General features: G+C 43.1%; 1 protein-coding gene across 2 annotated transcripts in view; it reads left to right on the plus strand.

Moving 5' to 3' along the window:
• Positions 1 to 20,025, plus strand: part of EFHC1 (EF-hand domain containing 1) — a 104,355-nt gene that overhangs the window by 10,015 nt on the left and 74,315 nt on the right. For both annotated transcript variants that reach the window (XM_033939090.1, XM_033939089.1), the window contains exons 4-5: positions 3,342 to 3,491; positions 8,044 to 8,236. In XM_033939090.1, coding sequence (XP_033794981.1) covers positions 3,342 to 3,491; positions 8,044 to 8,236 — 343 coding nt within the window. The remainder of the gene's footprint in view (positions 1 to 3,341; positions 3,492 to 8,043; positions 8,237 to 20,025) is intronic.

The following is a 20,025-nucleotide window of genomic DNA, read 5'->3' on the forward strand; positions in this document are numbered from 1 at the left end:
AGTGCCTATCTTCATGCCGGCTTTTTCCTTCTTGCCGCAGTGCTCGTTCAAAGCGGCGAGCAACAGTTCCCACGTGCCCCCCCGCGGCCAACCCGGAAGCCCTCCCTCTGACGTCACAACGTCAGAGGGAACGTCTCAGGGCCAGCCGCAGGTGGCATGCAGTAGCTGCCGCCGCGGCCCAGAACAAACACAGCAAGGAGGAGGGAGCCGGCAAGAAGGCAATCATCCAGGGGCGGCAGACGGAACAAACGCATTGCCCTCTAGCAGTCCGCACGGGGCAGCAAGTTGGATACCCTAAAAAGCAAAACTAAATTGAAAGAGCATCAGAAAGTGTGCATTGCAAGATATGGAGAGGGGGATGCAGGATGTTTTACCTTGGGACATGCTCGTATAGCGAGTCAAGCTCGGTTTACGAGTCACAAATTTTACAAATGTCTTGCAAAACACTCGTAAACCGCGGTACTCGTAAACCGAGGTTTTACTGTACTAGATTAGATTATGTTTGCACTGCTTAAAACCTAGATATGCACTGGCCAAAATTTTTGATACTTCTTTGCGTTTTTGGGACTTTTTCCTGATTTTAGGTATTTTTTGTTCATTTCTGACATTTCCTTTTAATCATTTTTATTGAATTTTTCAGTATGCACTTGAGAAAAAAAAGCAGTATGGTATGGTAGTGTTTCTTATGCATACCATTCTAAGAGCTGTAAGAATTAACAATAAGAGAGTATAAGCCCACCTTTAAATACCCTCTCACATATCCTCCATATTTCTGGCCACTGTGTTTAAGAGGATGACATATTATGAGTAGTAGCTATCTGCACAACAAACTTAAAGCCTTCTCTAAGAATTTACAGTGGTATTATCTGCCAGGAGTAGCAGAGCAGCTGCCTCAGCACCTGAGGTTGTACGATCAATTCCCACTGCAGCTCATTGTGACTCTGGGCAAGTCACTTAACACTTCATCGCCTCAGATACAAAATAAGCACCTGTCTAAAATATGTAAATGACTTTGCTTGTGTAAACCACACAAAGCAGTACATAAGTCCCATCCCATTTATGGAGTAGAGAGTCCAAGTACAGGCCCAGATTTTCCAAAGTGTTTCCCAGCAGCTCAGTTTACAAGATCTTGTATTAGAGCAATACATCATTGAGTTAAAGAGGGTGGCACCTGCTGTTAGCTAGACAGAAAGAGCTTCATCTATATATTGACCAACTTATCTCCTGAACAGTTGTCTAACAAGTGTTTCTACTCATAAGGGTATCTGTATATCCATCAGTATAGTCAAATAACGAAGTACTAAATGTATAGTTAAGTCTATTGTAATTTTTCCAATTACTGGTGATATGTTGTATGGCGACTCCTGTCATAATCAATAAAAGTTTATTATTGCTTGATGAAATTTGACTTTTTGTTCTCATTGACATACCGAACAGAATTGTATCATATGATAATGCTACATGGTTTTCTAATAAACAATTAATTTGAGACCAAATTGATTTCCAAAAGGCCATGATACAGGGACAATAGAATATTAAATGGTCCAGAGTCCCTGCCTCCAGATTACAATGCCAGCATCTATTAGACTTAGAGCTATCTAACTTTTGTAATCGAACTGGGGGTCCAAAATGCTCTATGTAACAAAAAGAACCAAGTTTGTCTCATAGATGCGGACACTGTACATCTCATTCTCCAAGACCAAATCAAGATCTTATATTAGGCTTCTTAGATCACATTTCCAAGGAAGCTCAGAATTGAGACCTGCTTTCCATTTATGTGCCAACTTTAACAAACTCATCCTGAGGTTTCAGTTGTCAAAAGATGGCGTAGTATGCAGCCACCAAAGTCTTAATTTATACTTCCACCATGAGGTGTACTGGCAGCCTGACCACTAACATTTCAGATAGATTGTGTGCCTCTTATGCATTACCTTATAGGATCAGATTCAGTAAATGCTGCCAAAAATTAGGTACCAGGAAGAATCCATACTCAGTGCTATTCTATAAAAGGTGATTCAGGCTGAGTGTTCTTTAGTAGAAAAAACAAAAAGGCAACCTAGTCACATCAAGGTTTGTGTGGGGGACGCTCAGGACGCCAAAATTGGCTCACAACTTACAAACCAGAATGAAATAAATATGATATATAATATATTATTATATATAATATATTATATTATAGGGTGCTCTCAGTGTGAACCCTCAGTGATAGGAGCACAGCTCCGACACTTCACTTCTGGGTCAAGGCGGTAAGCCTCCACCCACACACCATCATTGAGCACCCTAAGTGTGCTGAAATTAAAGGGGTCCCGTTATCGTTGGCTGCCGAACCTAGCCAGAATTTTTGGCTTGATGTTATCCAAATAACTTTTGAAAATACATAGATATGGAAGTTACCTATCTCTTTGATACATTTCTCTGACTCCTTTCCTGTCTTCTTGTATCTTTGAAATGCTTCCGGATAAATCTTGACTATTCTTGGCATGCTAATGTAAACTGAAAGTCTTTTTTTGTAACATCACTGTCTGTATACAGTCTCTTCCTCTGTAAGCCGCTCTGAACTGCTTGTGGTATTGCGGTATATAAAAATAAAGTTATTATTATTATATACTCAAATATAAACTGGGATTTTTGGGCCCAAAAATTGGCCCAAAAATAAGAGTCCCAGTTTATATTCGAGCCAATAAACTCCCTTCCAAAATTATTGCAGTCCGCCGCCACCAGGCTCTGCACCCTGCTGCCCTCCCTGTCCTAGCCTCATACCTCTACTGCCAATCGTCGGTGGAGGTGCAGCAGGCAGGAGCAAATTTTTCAAGTTCCTGCCCTGCTGTTAATTGGCTGCCGTTAACAGCGAGGCAGGAACTTGGAAAGTTCGCTCCTGCCCGCTGCACCTCCACCGGCGATTAGCAATAGATGTATGAGGCTAGGATAGGGAGGGCAGCAGGGTGCAGAGCCTGGGAGGGAGGGAGGGTGCAGAGGCTGACGGGGGAGAGAGGGGCGCTGAGTGCAGTGCCTGGCAGAAAGGAAGCTGGGTACAAGGCCTGACAGGGCAGGGCACTTGAATATTAAGTCACCTGACTTATATTTGAGTCAACCATTTTTCCTCCTTTTTGGAGGAAAGGGGGGACTTGACTTATATTCAGATTGACTCATATTTGAGTATATACAGTATATGTTTGTTGTAAATGTCCAAGTTCCTTTGAAAATTTATCCCCTATTGCTTAATTTTTTTTGTGTGGAAAAATTAATCATTTAATTAGAACCCTAACAGATATTTAAAAAAAAACCAAAAAAATGATTCCTGTAGGAATTAAAATAGCTAACTACTAACTTTGTTTTCCCAGGAATTTCTAGCAAGTGAAGGAATTGAACTAAATCCTACAGAGAAAATTCCTCTAGATCCTTACACTGAACACCGCCGAGAACCTGACCACACCACCCTCACTCCATCTGATTTTGACAAGCTGAAACAGTTTCTTACCAATGATCGGAAGGTAAGGGATACTTTCCCATTTGACAAAAATTCTAACCCTAGCAGTTGTGGCACCCTTTTCCACTCTCCACCAGCATTGGTCACACAATCTCAAATAATGGACAGACACTGCTACTTTGGAGAGTTGGTAGCAGATTACACATGGAGGGGCATTCTCGATATGACGTCTAAATCTGATTTTGGACTTTTTGCGGAACCCGTCCAAAAATCCAGTAGCAAAAATGACTATTTTCAAAACAGGAAAACATTAATTTTTGAACCATTAAAAGAAATTAAAGAAAACCCATCCAATTGGGATGTTAGAGGGACCAGCATTTTTAGTAGACTAGGAAAATAGACAGCCCAGCAAAGCAGTAAAATACCCTAGGGGGTGAACTTCACATAAAAAGTCCCAGGTACACATCACACCATAGCCTCTTATATTGTATGGTAAGCCCTCCAAAACCCACCCAAAACCTACTGGACTCAACTGTACACTACAACAATAGCCCTTATGCCTGTAGCTGTCATGTATATATAGGTGCAGTTGGTTTGAGTTTGTTTGGAAGGCTCGTATGTTCTACCATAGATGTAGTAGTTAGAATGGGATATGAGCCTTGGTCCCCATCTCCAGAGTCCACTGCACCAACCACTAGGCTACTCCAGCCTGCCTCCCTCCATGCTGTTTCTCTAGCCCTCCCTTCCCTCTCTCCTTTGACCTCTGATGCTGCTTCCCCTCATGATCTCTCTCTCCCAACTCCCTATCCTACCTCCTCCCCGGCCAGCCACTGTAATTTATTTTTCGGACAGCCAACCGCAATAGCAACCAAGTGAGCCTGCTACTTCTGACCTGCCCTGAAAGCACCTCTTCACAGCGACTTCCTGTTCCCACATAGGCAGGACTTGCAGACAGTTGCTTTTGGGACAGGCTGGAGGTAACAGGCTCACCTCATTTCTGCTGCTGCCAGCTGCTTGAGGATTAAATTACAGCAGCCGGCTGGGAAGGAGGTAGGAGTGGGAGTCAGGAGATAGATCATGAGGGTAAACATCATTAGAGGTAAGAAGAGGGAGGGTAGGGGACTGTAGAAGCAACATGGAGGGAGGGGGGCTGAAGAAACACCATAGAGGGAGAGAGGGAAGGGCTGAAGAAACAGGTGGGGGAGTTGGAAGAGCTGGCTAAACCCAGACTCCCCATTTTAAAAAAAACAAAAACATCCGGGCACCCAGACAGTCCTCAAAAGAGAGGCCATGCCTGGGTTTTTCCGGACATCTGGTAACCCTACATAGTAATGGGCCTGCTACAGAGGAAGCATATGCAGTCATGTCTGCATAGTGAATTATATTCAAGGCTAGCACAAAAAGTTTCTTTTCACTGTCAGATCTTAATCAATGCAATGGTGTATACCAGGCACGTCCAATAGGTAGATCACAATCTACCTGTAGATCGCGGAGGGGTCAGAGGTAGATCGCCAGCCATACTTGGCTCCATCTATCCAGCAGCTCGCCTTGTGCTAGGAGAGAGCTCGTGCCGGCAGGTCATCTGCCGAGGGCTTGCCGCTGCTGCTAATCCTTTGCCTGTCTTTTTTTCCCTGCCTGCGGGAATCTTGCCTGCGGGTGTATTGGGGGCACTTATTTTTGTGCCAATAGTTTGTGGGTACCCCAGGGGGCTGCCGCCCGTGCCCCACAACAATATGCCACAGGCACTCAATAGGAGACAATTCAGTACAGATGAGTGTCGATGAAGGTGTTTGGTCTGCATCGAGGGACTCGAGGCTGGGGAGGTGTGCAACGCTTGTTTAGAGAGAGAGGGCTTCTTAACAGATTTTGTGGATACAAGATCAATGTCGATGCCAATGTCAATGATGATGTTGATGCAGAAGCTGAAGGTGCCAATGGCAAGGATTTTTCCAGCATACCGGTACCAAAAACTTTTCCTGTTGGATCTTTCGCGCCTTAAGCAAACGCATCTGAAGGATGGAGCAACAAGTGCAGGAATCCACACGGTGTTCAGGAGCCAAACACTGGATGCATCAGCTAAGCGGGTCAGTGATAGAAATATATCTCTGACACCAGCAGCACTTTTTAAAACCCGTTAATAATTTCGACATGGATGGGAACACTTTCTGTGCTAAATCAAACTTAATTTTTTTAAACAAAAATTTAAACCGTTGAACCAATTGTCAATCTACACCAGTGGTCTCAAACTCAAACCCTTTGCAGGGCCACATTTTGGATTTGTAGGTACTTGGAGGTACTCAGAAAAAATAGTTAATGTCTTATTAAAGAAATGACAATTTTACATGAGGTAAAACTCTTTATAGTTTATAAAGCTTTCCTTTTGGCTAAGTCTTAATAATAATATTGTAATTTGTAGCTAAAGAGACATATGATCAAGAAACTGTTTTATTTTACTTTTGTGATTATTATAAACATACCAAAGGCCTCAAAATAGTACCTTGCGGGCCGCATGTGGTCCCCGGGCTGCGAGTTTGAGACCACTGATCTACGCCCTCAAGGAGGAGAGGGAAGGAAAAGAAGTTAAATCCTTCCTCTATTTTTATTTTTTTTAGTCAGATATAGAAAAAATATACGGGCTAACTATAAAAACTAAGATCAAATTAAGAAATTAAGAAAAACGATTAGTGACAAAGGGAAGGCAACGCAGCGATGAAAAATACAGCTTCTTTGCTCCGCGGAAAATGAGGAACTAAGGTACCGCAAGCTCACATCGGTTGGGAAAGCAGTTGTGCATGCGCGGTAGTGAGAAGTCTGAAAGCTTTGGATTTCTTAAAGAGCTGGTGCACTATTTACTGTCCGTGCCACGAGTTCCGTGGATGACATCACCCACATGTAAGAATATGCTACCTGTTTGTCTGAGGATATAACACTTTTAGTGTGTAAATGACAGTATTCTAAACATACATGTGTAAATGTTTGACACACGCTATCCATGTGCCTCCCCTATGTAGTCCCCCTTACATTTATACGTACTGTATGTGCGCTGGCATTATAGAATACCGCTGAACACGTTCCTAGCACTTATTTTTACTTTATGTGTACATAAGTACTAGTACTTTATAATTGATGTATGCAAAAGATGTTTATATTTATTTATTTATTTAAAAAATGTCTATCCTGCTTATCAACTAAGTGGTGCATACACAAAAGTAGCAAACATTACATAATCATTAATACATTATCAAATAAAATTATTAAATTAGGGGGAATGGTCTTCCATCCATAGTTTTACAGCCTTGGCCAATCATCAAAATCAGACAGTGTGTTTCGACAGTCTAACAAAATTTATTCACCTAATACACTTAACACCATCCACCCTTTTATAAATTGCTCAAGTTGCTGCAAACAATCAAGAACAGCAACCCTCAGCTTTGGAGTCACCATCTGTGTAGCTATATGTACTCTGCTGTCTATGGAAAAAGTCCAGTTTCATACTTACAACAGGAAGACAGCAGAATAGTGCAACCACCTACCTCTTTTGTTCAACATGTTTAAGCTTAGATATGAACTGAATAGCAGACACTAAATATAAAAGACGGGAGTCTAGCGCCTACCAGAAGTTTCCAGTTTCTTCTGGATCTTTAGAGAATATTCCATAGCAAGGTTCCATCAGAATGACATCACCACCTGTATGGCTGCATGGTCCTTCTGTTCAAGGAGAACTTCTAGTTGAAGACTGCCTAAGTTTCTTTGTTTTGTTTTGTTTTATTGCTGGTCCATCCAGACTGTTAAATTTTGACCTTACAAGTCAATATACAACTAAAATTTACAAGTATATCTTTAGGGAAGAATAAGAGGCATTCCAGAGGCAGAGTTAAATTTATATATATATATATATATATATATATATATAAGTTGTGTGCATAAGTAGCCATCTTAACTTTGTGTAGCTAATTTACCTATATAAAGTTAGAACCGCATATTTAGTGCACTAACTTATACAGTTCAGTGTAGATGGTCAAAGTACATCAAATAAATAAGGACCAAAGAGTACAGCAGGCTATCCAAATATAGGGCAATCAAACTAAACTTCAAACAAAAACTTAACCACGAAAAAAACAAAATATTCATGGCCCCCCCAACGAACAAATACAAAGTACCATCAATCAGCTTACAATGGATACATTTTTCTATTAACCCCACCATAAAAATCCTAGTAGTGACCTTAGACCAACAACTAGATAAATCACACAAAATGCCTCTGGGGCCAGTAAGCATCCACCCTTACTGGCTCCAAAGGCACTTATTTCATGTGATATATCTAGTACACTTTAACGGTGGAGTCACACTTTTTTGCATACATAGTTTTATTGCACAACCCTGATGCAGGCAGCTCATGCCAAAACCCGGCCCGTGTCGGGTCCAACCATAAAATTCTGCTTGATTGCTCTATATTTGGATGGCCTGCGGTGCTCTTTAATCCTCACTTATACAGTTAGCATTACTGACTATGCATATAAAAATGGATAGGTGAGATATAGATATATAGATGTAACTATAGATAAGTCTAGGGAGTAATATTTCATGACATGAATGGTTGCATGATTCTTTCATAGGTGCTTCGTTTCTTCTCAGTTTGGGATGACACAGAAAACATGTTTGGAGAGGTTCATCCTGTGATTATTCATTTTTATCTGAGTGATAGCTCTGTTGAAGTTCGAGAGGTTCATGAGCGGAATGATGGAAGAGACCCCTTCCCAGTGCTGATAAAGCGCCAGCACTTACCAAAAATTATCAATCCTCCTAAAGGTAAGAGGGAGCTTTTTAGGGAACATTTTGTTTGGAGTTATGGAGAGAAATTGGCTTAGTATACCTGCATATAACTCACCTTGAGCTACTACTGAAAAAGACAGAAGCTAAATCCAAAATCCTCTCCCTTCCCCTCTACTCATTCCCACGCTCCAATGGTTTTAGGTAAGGGTTTTAACCCAGTTCTTAGCACATACCCAGTCAGTCAGGTTTTCAGGATACCCAAAATAAATATGCCTGAGAAAAATGTGTATACAAAAGAGGCAAATTTTTCTCATGCATATTCATTGAAAACCTGACTGGCTGGGAGTGTCCTGAGGATGGGGTTGATAACCACTGGGGGCTAGATGCACGGAACATGCTCGCTAAGACCATGTAAGTCACTGTTGGTCGATTTTTTTGGCCGATTGTGGAACAGTGATCGATGTTCCAACAAGTTTCCATGCAAATGATTTGCACAGAGGTTTAACAATAGAAATAAAACAGCGAAGGAGACTCTGGTGCTCAATGTCCTTTGTTATATGCCAAGACTTGACACGATCATGTTTTGGCCCCAAATGGGCCTGCCTCAGGAGTCTATATAGTAGAATGATGGAAGTTCTACTATTTTGCCAAATTAATCAGAAATCAATCTTATGAAACTTAAAAAATATCTCTGAGAGCCGACGTGGTAATCCTAAACAGAAAGCTTGGCTGCCAATTTCAATTATTTGCTCACCATCACCTTTTCAACCTGTTTTGGAGGAAATTGTTCATTGGCGGCCAAGCTTTCTGTTTAGGATTACCACGCCAGCTCTGAAAGACATTTTTTAAGTTTCATAAGATTGATTTCTGATTAATTTGGCAAAATAATAGTACTATATAGACTCCTGAGGCGGGCCCATTTGGGGCCAAAACATGATCGTGTCAAGTCTTGGCACATAACAAAGGACATTGAGCACCAGAGTCTACTTCGCTGTTTGATTTCTACTTTCCAAGTGTTTGGGAAGTTTAGTATCTCCTGTTTCTCTTGCACAGAGGTTTGGCATTATCCAGTCCCACTAGTCGCTCTGAGATCGACTTCCACACATGCGCAGAGCTGGTTTTGGGAAGCCTGAACAGCTGAGCAGCAGGGAAAGCCCCAAAGCAGCCTCCTACCACTCAGCTGTTGGAGCTTTTTATTTTTTAATGGCACAGATGTTGTGCATGTGTTACACATGTACAACATCTGCCCGATTAAAGAAAAAAGCCTCTCCTATGATGGTCCCCCCCCCCCCGACACCTTCCCTGACAAATGATCCCCGGTATGAAAAAATTGGCAAGAGGGATGCCAATTCCCTCCTGCCGCTGCGAATCCCCCCGCACTGGCCCCCCCCCCACAAAAACCCCCCTGTATTGACCCCTCCTCTTCTCCAGAAATCGGCAGGAGGAATGCCAACTCCTTCCTGCTGCCATGAATCAACACACTTTGCACTGACCCCCCCTCGCCATGCCCCCCAAACTGGCCCCTCCCCTTTCCCGCTCGCCTTCCTAAAAATAAAAAACATTCAGCAGGAGGGATGCCTACCGAGCCAATTCTGGCATGCCAGTTTAGGGCATCAATCAGATGCCTTATTTTAATATTGATGATCTCATTTGCAAGCCAGAATCAGAGAACATAAGAACATAAGAATTGCCGCTGCTGGGTCAGACCAGTGGTCCATCGTGCCCAGCAGTCTGTTCCCGTGGCGGCCCATAGGTCAAAGACCAGTACCCTAACTGAGTCTAGCCTTACCTGCATACATTCTGGTTCAGCAGGAACTTGTCTAACTTTGTCTTGAATCCCTGGAGGGTGTAAGACCACATGGAAAACCATGCAGTAGGGTATCGGGTCGGCAAATACGATCGATTGCTAAACCAGTCAAACCAGTTTAGCAATGATTTTTAGACAATCGGACACTTTATTGCATCTTGCCCTTAGTTAGAGTAATGGGTTGAGAACCAGGGAAGTCAGGGTTCAAGCCCTTTTCCTGCTTCTGACACTTCTTGTGATCTTGGGCAAGTCACTTTTTCTCCCATTGTCTCAGGTACTGACTTAGATTGGACCTATTCATGGCAAGGATATAATGTATCTGAATATTTATCATCACTGTACTGTGCTGCAAAAATTAGAAATATTACTATTGGAAAGCAGAGGCCTAATATTTGGAGCCTGAAAAAGTAGCTGAACAGTATAACTTTGAAGGCAGTTTGAAACCTCCATTAGTTCTGGTTTTATGATTAAAGGGCAATTCTATAAATTATGTGCCTGTATTTTCCTAATCTCTTGCATAAATAACTCTTTCATTCTATAATCTTGCACACTCAATTTTATATTTAGCATGCAAAATTGTACACAGGCTATAAAATACCTTCAGTTGTGCTCGCAACTTAATTGAAAAATTAGCTACTAATTAGCACTAACAACCAATTGATGATAATTTGTGTTTGTGCTAATTTACAGTTAGAAACATGATGGCAGATAAAAGCCCATCTAGTCTGCCCATCCACAGTAACCATTCTTTCTTTCTCTCTCCGAGAGATCCCACATACCTATCCCAGGCCCTTTTGAATTCAGACACAGTCTCTGTCTCCACCACCTCTTCTGGGAGATTGTTCCATGCATCTACTACCCTTTCTGTAAAAAAGTATTTCCTTAGATAACTTCGGAGCCTATCACCTCTTAACTTCATCCTATGCCTTCTTATGGCAGACTTTCCTTTCACATGAAAGAGACTCAACTTATGTGCATTCACATTACATAGGTATTTAAATATCTCTATCATATCTCCCCTCTCTCGCCTTTCCTCCAATGTATACAGATTGAGATCTTTAAGTCTGTCCCCATACGCCTTAGGATGAAGACCACATACCATTTTAGTAGTCATCCTCTGGACCAACTCCATCCTTTTTATATCTCCAGAATTGTACACAGCATTCTAAATGAGGTCTCACTAAAGTCTTATACAGGGGCATCAATACCTCCTTTTTCCTACTGGTCGGAGTGTGGTGCAGTGGTTAAAGCTACAGCCTCAGCACCCTGGGGTTGTGGGTTCAAACCCACACTGCTCCATGTAAGTCACTTAATTCTCCTCATTGTCCCAGGTACATTAGATAAATTGTGAGCCTGCCAGGACAGACAGGAAAAGAATGCTTGACTACCTATATAAACTCATATAAACCATTCTGAGCTCTCCTGGGAGAATAGTATAGAAAATTGAATAAATTTATTAAAAAATTAAATTAAATACCTCTCCCTATGCAACCTAACATCCTTCTAGCTTTCACTATCACCTTTTCAACCTGCTTGGCCACCTTAAGATCATCACAAACAATCATACCCAAGTCCCACTCTTCTATCGTGCACATAAGTTCTTCACCCTCTAAACTGTACCGTTCCCTCTGGTTTTTGCAGCCCAAATGCATGACCTTGCATTGCTTAACATTAAATTTTAGCTGCCAAATTTCAGACCATTCTTCAAGATTCACCAGGTCTTTCTTCATATTATTCTCACCATCCGGCGAGTCTACTCTATTGCAGATTTTGATATCATCTGCAAAGAGACAAATCATACCCGACAACCCTTCAGCAATATCACTTATAAAAATGTTAAAAAGAACAGGCCAGATGGCTTGGGAGCACATGCAAATGGTCGGGTGAGAGAAGAGCTCCGTGCTGACAGGCAATTAAAAGATAAATAAGTCAAGATAAATGTTACCTTAGGTGGAAAATGTGAGTGATATTAAAAGAGGATGGCTTCGGGAAAGCAGACAAAAGTGGATGCAATGATTACAAACACCGGAAGTGTAAAAAGGTCAAAACCTGAGCCGGCAACCCCTTCAAAATCACTGTTGCCAAAGGAAAGTAAAGAGGACAACGTGATTTTATTGGAGCTTCAGAGGATTACAGAAATCGTTACTGACAATGCTAGAAAATTACAAGAGGTAAAAGAGAAGGTAGCTAGCCTCAATGCAAAAATGGAGCTGATGGAAATAAAAATGGAAAAGTTGGAAAAAAGAGTTGAAGCCACAGAGACAGATTTGGCTCAGTATAAGCTGGACAGAAAGAAAATTGAAATACTCACTTGGGACCTGGAAGATTGCTCCAATAGAGAGAGGAGGAGTAACTTGAGGATCTTAGGTCTAACTGAAGGGGTGGAGAAAAACAACCCAATTTCCTTTTAGGAGCACTTCCTTCTGAAAATACTGCCTTTAAAGACCAAATTTCCCCTGGAGATCGAACGGGCACATAGGATCCCTACAAGGAGAATGAACAAGCAATCAGGTCCCCAACTGATGATTTTCAAACTTTTGAGGTACCAACAAGTGATGGAAATATTTCAGTTAGCAAAGGAGAATAAAAATTTTAAATGCGAGGACTCTCGCATACATATTGTACCTGACTTCGCAAGAGTTATAGTGAACAAAAGGAAAATGTTTTTAGAATTAAGATCACAATTGAGGAGTATGGGGGCTAAATATGGTTTAATCTATGAGAATTACTTATGAAACTGGAACTATGAGAATTACTTATGAAAATAAAACAATGAACTTTGAAGAACCAGAAAAATTACAAGAATTTCTGAATCAGTACGAACAACCAATGTCTTCATAACGTATTTGCTGTTATCACAGAATACTGATATTTATTAAATAATATATTATAAAATTGACTTGAAGACAAGATAGAATTGAACTATGAGTTGTAAAATATGGAGTATGTTATAGAGCAAGGCTAAATATTGAAAGATCTCTTGGTTAAATTAATAATAGAATGTTTAGAATGGAGGTGGTTATAGTTCAAAAATTGAATGGCTCAACGGTTTATGAGACGTGAAGTGGAATAAAAGAAGATAATAAATCTATGGATTGTAAAGAATATTTGAGGGTTATGGATTATATGAAAATGCATAAACTTTGGTTTGGTTGACATAGAGCACATTCAAGTTATAAAACTTTGCAACTTTCATGATTCCGTTTAAAAAATTAAAAAAAAAAAGCCTGCTGCTGTGATTCCTGCATTCGGGACGGGCTGAAATAGGAGATCGCTATTCAATATGCATATTGCTCCATACTATTGTTATATACTTTGCACTAAATCGATTAGTAAAAGATTTTCAAATTAACTTCCATTTGGGATCTGAAAGCAGAAGAAATGAAGAGGAGAGAATTCATTTATGAATATTATTGGAAACAACTAGATGAAAAGTCATTCAACCAGAGTCTTTATTCAGAATACTATATTTAAAATTGTAATATAAAGGTTACTGACTCGGAGCACAAATTTAATTAACAAGACATGACATTTATCTAGAGCACAGTTCTTCAACCGCCGGTCCGCAAAAAAATCTTGCCGGTCCGCGAAGGATTCGGTCCCCGCCGCAACGAAAGGCCGGTGTCAGCTGACTTGCAACTTCCTGTTGCAGTCGCGGTGCCGGGACTCCTGCCTTCGCCGGGACTCCTGCCTTCCACCGCGTTTGCCTCCTGCCTTGTCTCCGCACCTCCAGACCAGCAGCGGCAGCTCTGTATATTTTTAACTTCGGCACAGAGCTGCCCCTAATCAATAGTTTAGCGCGGTTTCATGAGGCAGCTTTGGTGCCTTTGCTAGGCCGGCCCGCTTCGATGATGCGATGTGGGCCGGCCTAGCAAAGGCCCCGAAGCTGCCTCATGAAACCGCGCTAAACTATTGATTAGGGGCAGCTCTGTGCCGAAGTTAAAAATATACAGAGCTGCCGCTGCTGGTCTGGATTCTTGGCCCACTGAAGGAGGGCAAAGAGCAGCTGTCCTGAAGGTTTCCCTTCCTCTTGCCTTTGCAGGTCCCTTTTTTCCACCTTTTTTTTTTTTCTTCTTCACACGGCAACAGGCCCCAGCATCGACATCAATCAAGTAAGTTCCACTGTTCCTTGCAAGCGGTTCTGCTCGGCCAAAGCTTCCCCTCTGACATGAGCCACCTCAGGGGAAAGAAAGTGACCCGCAAAGGTGAGGGGAAGGGGGCAGATAATGGAAGTTGGAGGGGGGGAGAGAGAAGGAGCAGATGATGGAATGGAGGAGATGAGAGAGAGAAGGGGACAGATGATGGAAGTGAGAAGAAGGGAGAGAGAGCAGAAGGCAGATGGATGTCAGTTGAGAGGGGAGAGCAGATGCTGAATGGAAGTGGGGAAAGAACACATACTGGATGGAAGGAGATAAATAAAGGGGGAAGAAAATAGTAAGATAATGGAGGGGTGAGGGAAAGGGGTGACAAGCTGTGGGTAGACACAGTGAAAAGAGGGAAACAGGACTAAATAGTAAGAAAGAATTTAATTTAGATGGAGGCAAAATAGAGAAGGAAGACCAGAGAAGAAAAGGGAAGAGCGAGCAGAGAACAATATCAGATCTGAGTGGAGGAAATGAGAAGAGAGATGCTAAAAACCACAGGGGGGAGGGAAGGACAGAGATGCCAGACCATGAGGGGAACAGAAGGAAGATGATGGATGCCAGACCAAATTGGGGGGGGGGGGGGGGCAGGAGGATAGATGGAAGGGGCAGATGCTGGACTGAAGAGACAGAGAAGGTTATCATGCCGCTGTACCGGGCCATGGTACGCCCTCATCTGGAGTACTGTGTCCAGCACTGGTCACCGTACATGAAGAAGGACACGGTACTACTCGAAAGGGTCCAGAGAAGAGCGACTAAGATGGTTAAGGGGTTGGAGGAGCTGCCGTACAGCGAAAGATTAGAGAAACTGGGCCTCTTCTCCCTCGAACAGAGGAGATTAAGACGGGACATGATCGAAACATTCAAGATACTGAAGGGAATAGACTTAGTAGATAAAAACACTATTCACCCTCTCCAAGGTAGGGAGAACGAGAGGGCACTCTCTAAAGTTGAAAGGGGGTAGATTCTGTACAAACGTAAGGAAGTTCTTCTTCACCCAGAGAGTGGTAGAAAGCTGGAACGCTCTTCCAGAGGCTGTTATAGGGGAAAACACCCTCCAAGGATTCAAGACAAAGTTAGATAAGTTCCTGCTGAACAAGAACGTGCGCTGGTAGGGCTAGTCTCAGTTAGGGTGCTGGTCTTAGACCAGAGGGCCGCTGAGTGAGCAGACTGCTGGGCATGATGGACCACTGGTCTGACCCAGCAGTGGCAATTCTTATGTTCTTATGTTCTTAGGGCAGACGCTGGATGGAAGAGAGTGAAAAGGCAATGAAAGCAGAAACCAGAGACGACAAAAGGTAGAAAAAATAATTTTATTTCTATCTTGTGATTCAAATATATCAGATTTGAAGTATGTATCTTGCTAGACATAACTGGGGAGTGCAAAGCCCAGGCACTACTACTTCTTTAGCTTCCAGCTGGCTTAGGGCTCTCTCTGACCAGGGGGCAGTTGCCCTAGTTCTACTCCCTAAAACCATTCCTGTCATGTGTGACTGTGATATTCTATTACATGATATTTGTGTAGCATTCTGTAATAATTTTTTTTTTATCAATAAATGTTTATTAAAAGATTTTGGGTATAAAAATTATACACACCAGAAATTGCATAGCAGAGACAACAGAGTTGCAAACAAGCATACAAAACCACAACAAGAGATCTATAAGTCTCATAATGCTCCCCCAACAATACAATCATCAAAAAGTGCTCCCAACCATACCAACAATCCCCCAATATAAAGCAGTAACCCAAACTCCACTATGTCCCCCCCACCCCCCAGCACTACCTCTAGCAAAGAGGGACTCCCTGTTGGTTCTGCAGGATAGTCCCCCCATCCACAATCCCCCCCCCCCAGAAAGAAGCTTAAAACAAAGATTCGATTTTTTCAAGGATTCGTGTCCAAGTCCGTGTGTAAGTATAATAGTAACCATGACGCTTTGCAATAGACAATTCCATTTGATAAATAAATTGAAGCTTTAAAGTCCAATCCAATTGAGTAGGTGCCAGTTCCTGCTTCCAATGAGCAGCAATCAAGCACTTGGCTGCCGCCAAACCCCAGCGTCGAAGTTTGGTTTGCCAGGAATATAAACACACATTATAAAGGCCCAACAAACATCCCTGTGGAGAAAAGGGCAATAAAATTTGTAACAATTGTGAAAAACATCCCACGACCTTCCTCCAGTAAGGCTGTAGGATAGGGCAGTCCCACCAAATATGCAAAAAAGTCCCCGAAGCCAACCCACATCTCCAACACAATACCGAAGCACCAGGGAACATTCGGTGTAGTCGCTCCGGCGTGTAGTACCACCGAACGACCACTTTATAGGCATTTTCCTTAATAAGTGCACAAGAGGATGCCTTGCCCACTTCTGTAGTGATCAGCGCCCACTCCTCAACCGAGAAGGTACAACCCAGATCCACCTCCCAAGCCCGTTGGTAGAGAGCAGGAAAAGAAAAGGAGCCCCAAATATACTGGTAAAGAACAGAAACCGGTTTAGGAAGGTTCCTAAGGGTGACCCACAAGTGAGCCAAGGGATCGAGAGACTGAATAGGCTCCCGATCCCACTTCTGGGAGTGAAGAAAATGATGTATCTGAGAATAGGCCAGAAAATCTCCTTTGGGCAAGGCAGCGCTAATTCTGAAGGTTTCAAAAGACACCAGGACCCCCTTCTGAAGCACATCCCTAAAGGTGTGTAGTCCCAACTGCGCCCAGCGCACAAAAACAGAACTCTCCCCACCGGCCGGGAACATGGGCTCCTCCCGCATCGCACCAAGCACCGATGGGACCACCCCAGCCCCCCAACGCTTTCGAGTGACACACCACACTTTCACGAGATGGTCCAAAAACGGATTCCCCGGAACCGCCACCGTCCGGACTCCCATGGACGAGGACCAAAGCCAATGTTTCAAGCAGGGACGTCCCACAAAATGCTGCTCTATGCGTACCGCCAATTTAAAGTCAGCGATTTCCCAATCCAATAGGAGCCGCAGCTGAGCAGCCCGGTAATACCAAAACAAATTCGGTACCGCCCGCCCCCCTTTGTCCCTGGCCGCCCACAACGCAGCTCTGGAAATACGAGGGGATCTCCCCTGCCAAATAAACCGAAAAAACAAAGTATGCAACTGTTTCAACACCAATTTGGGAACAGAAATCGGTAACGTTTGAAAAAGAAAAAGCAAGCGGGGTAAAATATTCATTTTTAAAACTGCAATGCGACCCCACCAAGACAACCAAAACCCATTCCAGCGTTGAATATCAGTCCGGATTTGGTGAATAATCCGAGCATAATTAGCTGTATACAATTGGGATAAGTCAACCGGTAAACGAATCCCCAAATAGCGGATAACCCCAGGAGCCCAGCGAAAAGGAAACCGGGCAGCTAATCTACGTTGATCCTCTGCCCCCAAATTTACACTCAACAATTCAGATTTATCCATATTCACCGTAAACCCCGAAACCCTCCCATAGTCCAACAAAAGATCCACTAAAATAGGTAACGAGTCCTCCGGTTCTCGGACATACAATAACACATCATCGGCAAACAGTGCTAAACGATGTTCCATATCCCCAATCATCGCATTCTGTAATAATTTAGCTTATTCAGTTTTCTTGATAGTAGAGGGGATATATGTGAAGGGGAGGGGAGACAGGGTTTTTGTTGATCTTTGCCCTGTATTATTTGTATTTATAAAATGACAATTGTATAGAATATTGTTTCTTTTTATACTTTAATAAAATATGTTCAATATAAAATCATAACTATTTGAGGCTTGTGCAGATGGGATCAGATGGTTTGTGAGACCGAGCTCGCGGGGATGGGGCGGCGATGGTTTTAAAAAAAATTTCAGTCTTAGTAGTTTGCCGGTCCACAAAATAATTATTTTATTTCCGCCGGTCCACAGGTGTAAAAAGGTTGAAGAACACTGATCTAGAGGACATTTGGACGGTGCTCAAGATATAGAAGATTTCTTATAGAGCACAATTGAATGTTTTCTATGGCGAGTTTTCTTCTATTGATGGTGAATGAAGGATTTAGCGAAATCTATGTTTTTGCTTTGAGATTGAATGGAAACTTCGTATATGAATATGAATATGTATATTGAGAAGTGTCCCTGTTTGCTTCCTTATTTTAGCCTAGTCATTAATGAAATGGTAGCCGTTTTACATATGTGCTAAGGAAAGTCATGATTGAAGATTAATGCTTTAATTATTATATGTTAAAATCAATTTAATTATTATAGTTTTGAAGGTGGAATTAATTTTTCATGGAGATATCAGATGCATGAAATATGATGTCTCCTTATATATTAAATATAAATAATGATAGAATTGCAAAGGTAAAGTTTATATTAGACTAGTCTTTAAGCCCGTTACATTAACGGGTGCTAGAACATATGTGTGTGTGTCTGTCTTTATTTCTTTCTCTCTCTCTCTCCTTAGCCGCTTTTTTTCTTTCTGCCTTTCTTTTTCCTTGGCTGTCCATCACCACCCCTTGCCTGCTCCCCCTGTCCATTTTCCCTTCCTTTTACCTCCCCTGTGTCCACCACCACCCCTTCACTGCTCTCCTTATGCAGCAGCAGCCCTTCTCCCTTTGTTTTACCTCCCTCCTGTCCAGCAGCACCTCTTTCCTTCTTCCCCTGTCCAACATTAGTCCTCCGTTCCTTTTCTTCAACCCCCTGTCCATCAGCATATCTTTCGTTCTCCCCCTGTGCAACGGGTGCTAGAGTAGACGACTGAGTTTTTTTTTCCTTTCTCTCTCTGTGCTTGGATGCTGTCTGTCTGTCTGTCATTCTTTCTGTCTGTGTCTCTGTCTTGCGCCCTGCCTGCCTGTATTTCTCCATTGCGCCATGCCTGCCTATCTCTCTGTGGCCCCATTCTCTTCCCCGGCATGATTGGTGTGTGCCCCCAGAACACCCTTCCCCCCAAAGCAGCCTCGTTTCCCAATGCCCCTGCCCCCTTTTGTGCCATGCCTGTCTGCTCCGTTGCCCCCTTCTGTTCCCCCCCTATGATTGCTGTCTGGCCCAGCAAACCCCTCACCCCAAAGCAGCCCCCTTTCCCTCTCCCCTTGTTGAGCCATGCCTGCCTGTTATGTGATCCCCTGCCCATGACTGCTGTGTGCCCCCAGCACACCCCTACCCCCAAAGCAGCCCTTTTCCCTCTCCCCCTGCTTGCCTGCCATGCCTGCCTGCTCCCTGTGCATCAGCATCAGCATTTCCCTCTCCCTCACCTGTTCCTTCGTAGCAGCATGGAGATAAAACGGCTCCCTTAGTTCTTTGCTGGATTTTTTTTTTTAAGTTTAAAGATGCCTACGCAGCTCCTCTCACGATCCGGCCTGCTTCGGAAGCCTTCTCTGACACAGGCCGGGATCGTGAGAGGAGCCACGGCGGCAGTTTTAAATTTAAAAAAAAATGCAGCGAAGAACTAAGGGAGCCGTTTTCAAAGCCGCCGCCGCAGCTCCTCTCATGAGCTGCACTTATATTACGTCGGAAGATGAGAGAGGAGTTGCGGCGGCGGCAGCAGATTTGAAATGAAAATAATTTATGCGGCCAGCCGGCTCCCTCGAAACCCTCCCCCCCCCTTTTCCATTCCCGCGGTCCGTCTGGCTGCGTTGTTCTCTCCCTCATTCTCAAACCGTCCGTGCCCTACCTTAAAACTTACAGGCCTTGAGGATCATGGCAGGGAGGAAGGCATTGTTTGGCGGCCGCTGGAAGTTGGGGGGAGTGATGAGCCAGCAGTGCATCTGGATTGTGAGCAGCCCTGCCTTCGGTCCTGTCTCGGTCCCACTAAACCGGCTGGCAATAACGAAGTCAGACATCACGGGGGCTTTCCCTCTTGCAAAATCGCTATAGGCTCTTCCGGTCTCGATCCCGCCCCTCA

This window comes from Geotrypetes seraphini, chromosome 3 (genome assembly GCF_902459505.1).
Source record: "Geotrypetes seraphini chromosome 3, aGeoSer1.1, whole genome shotgun sequence".
NCBI lineage: Eukaryota > Metazoa > Chordata > Amphibia > Gymnophiona > Dermophiidae > Geotrypetes > Geotrypetes seraphini.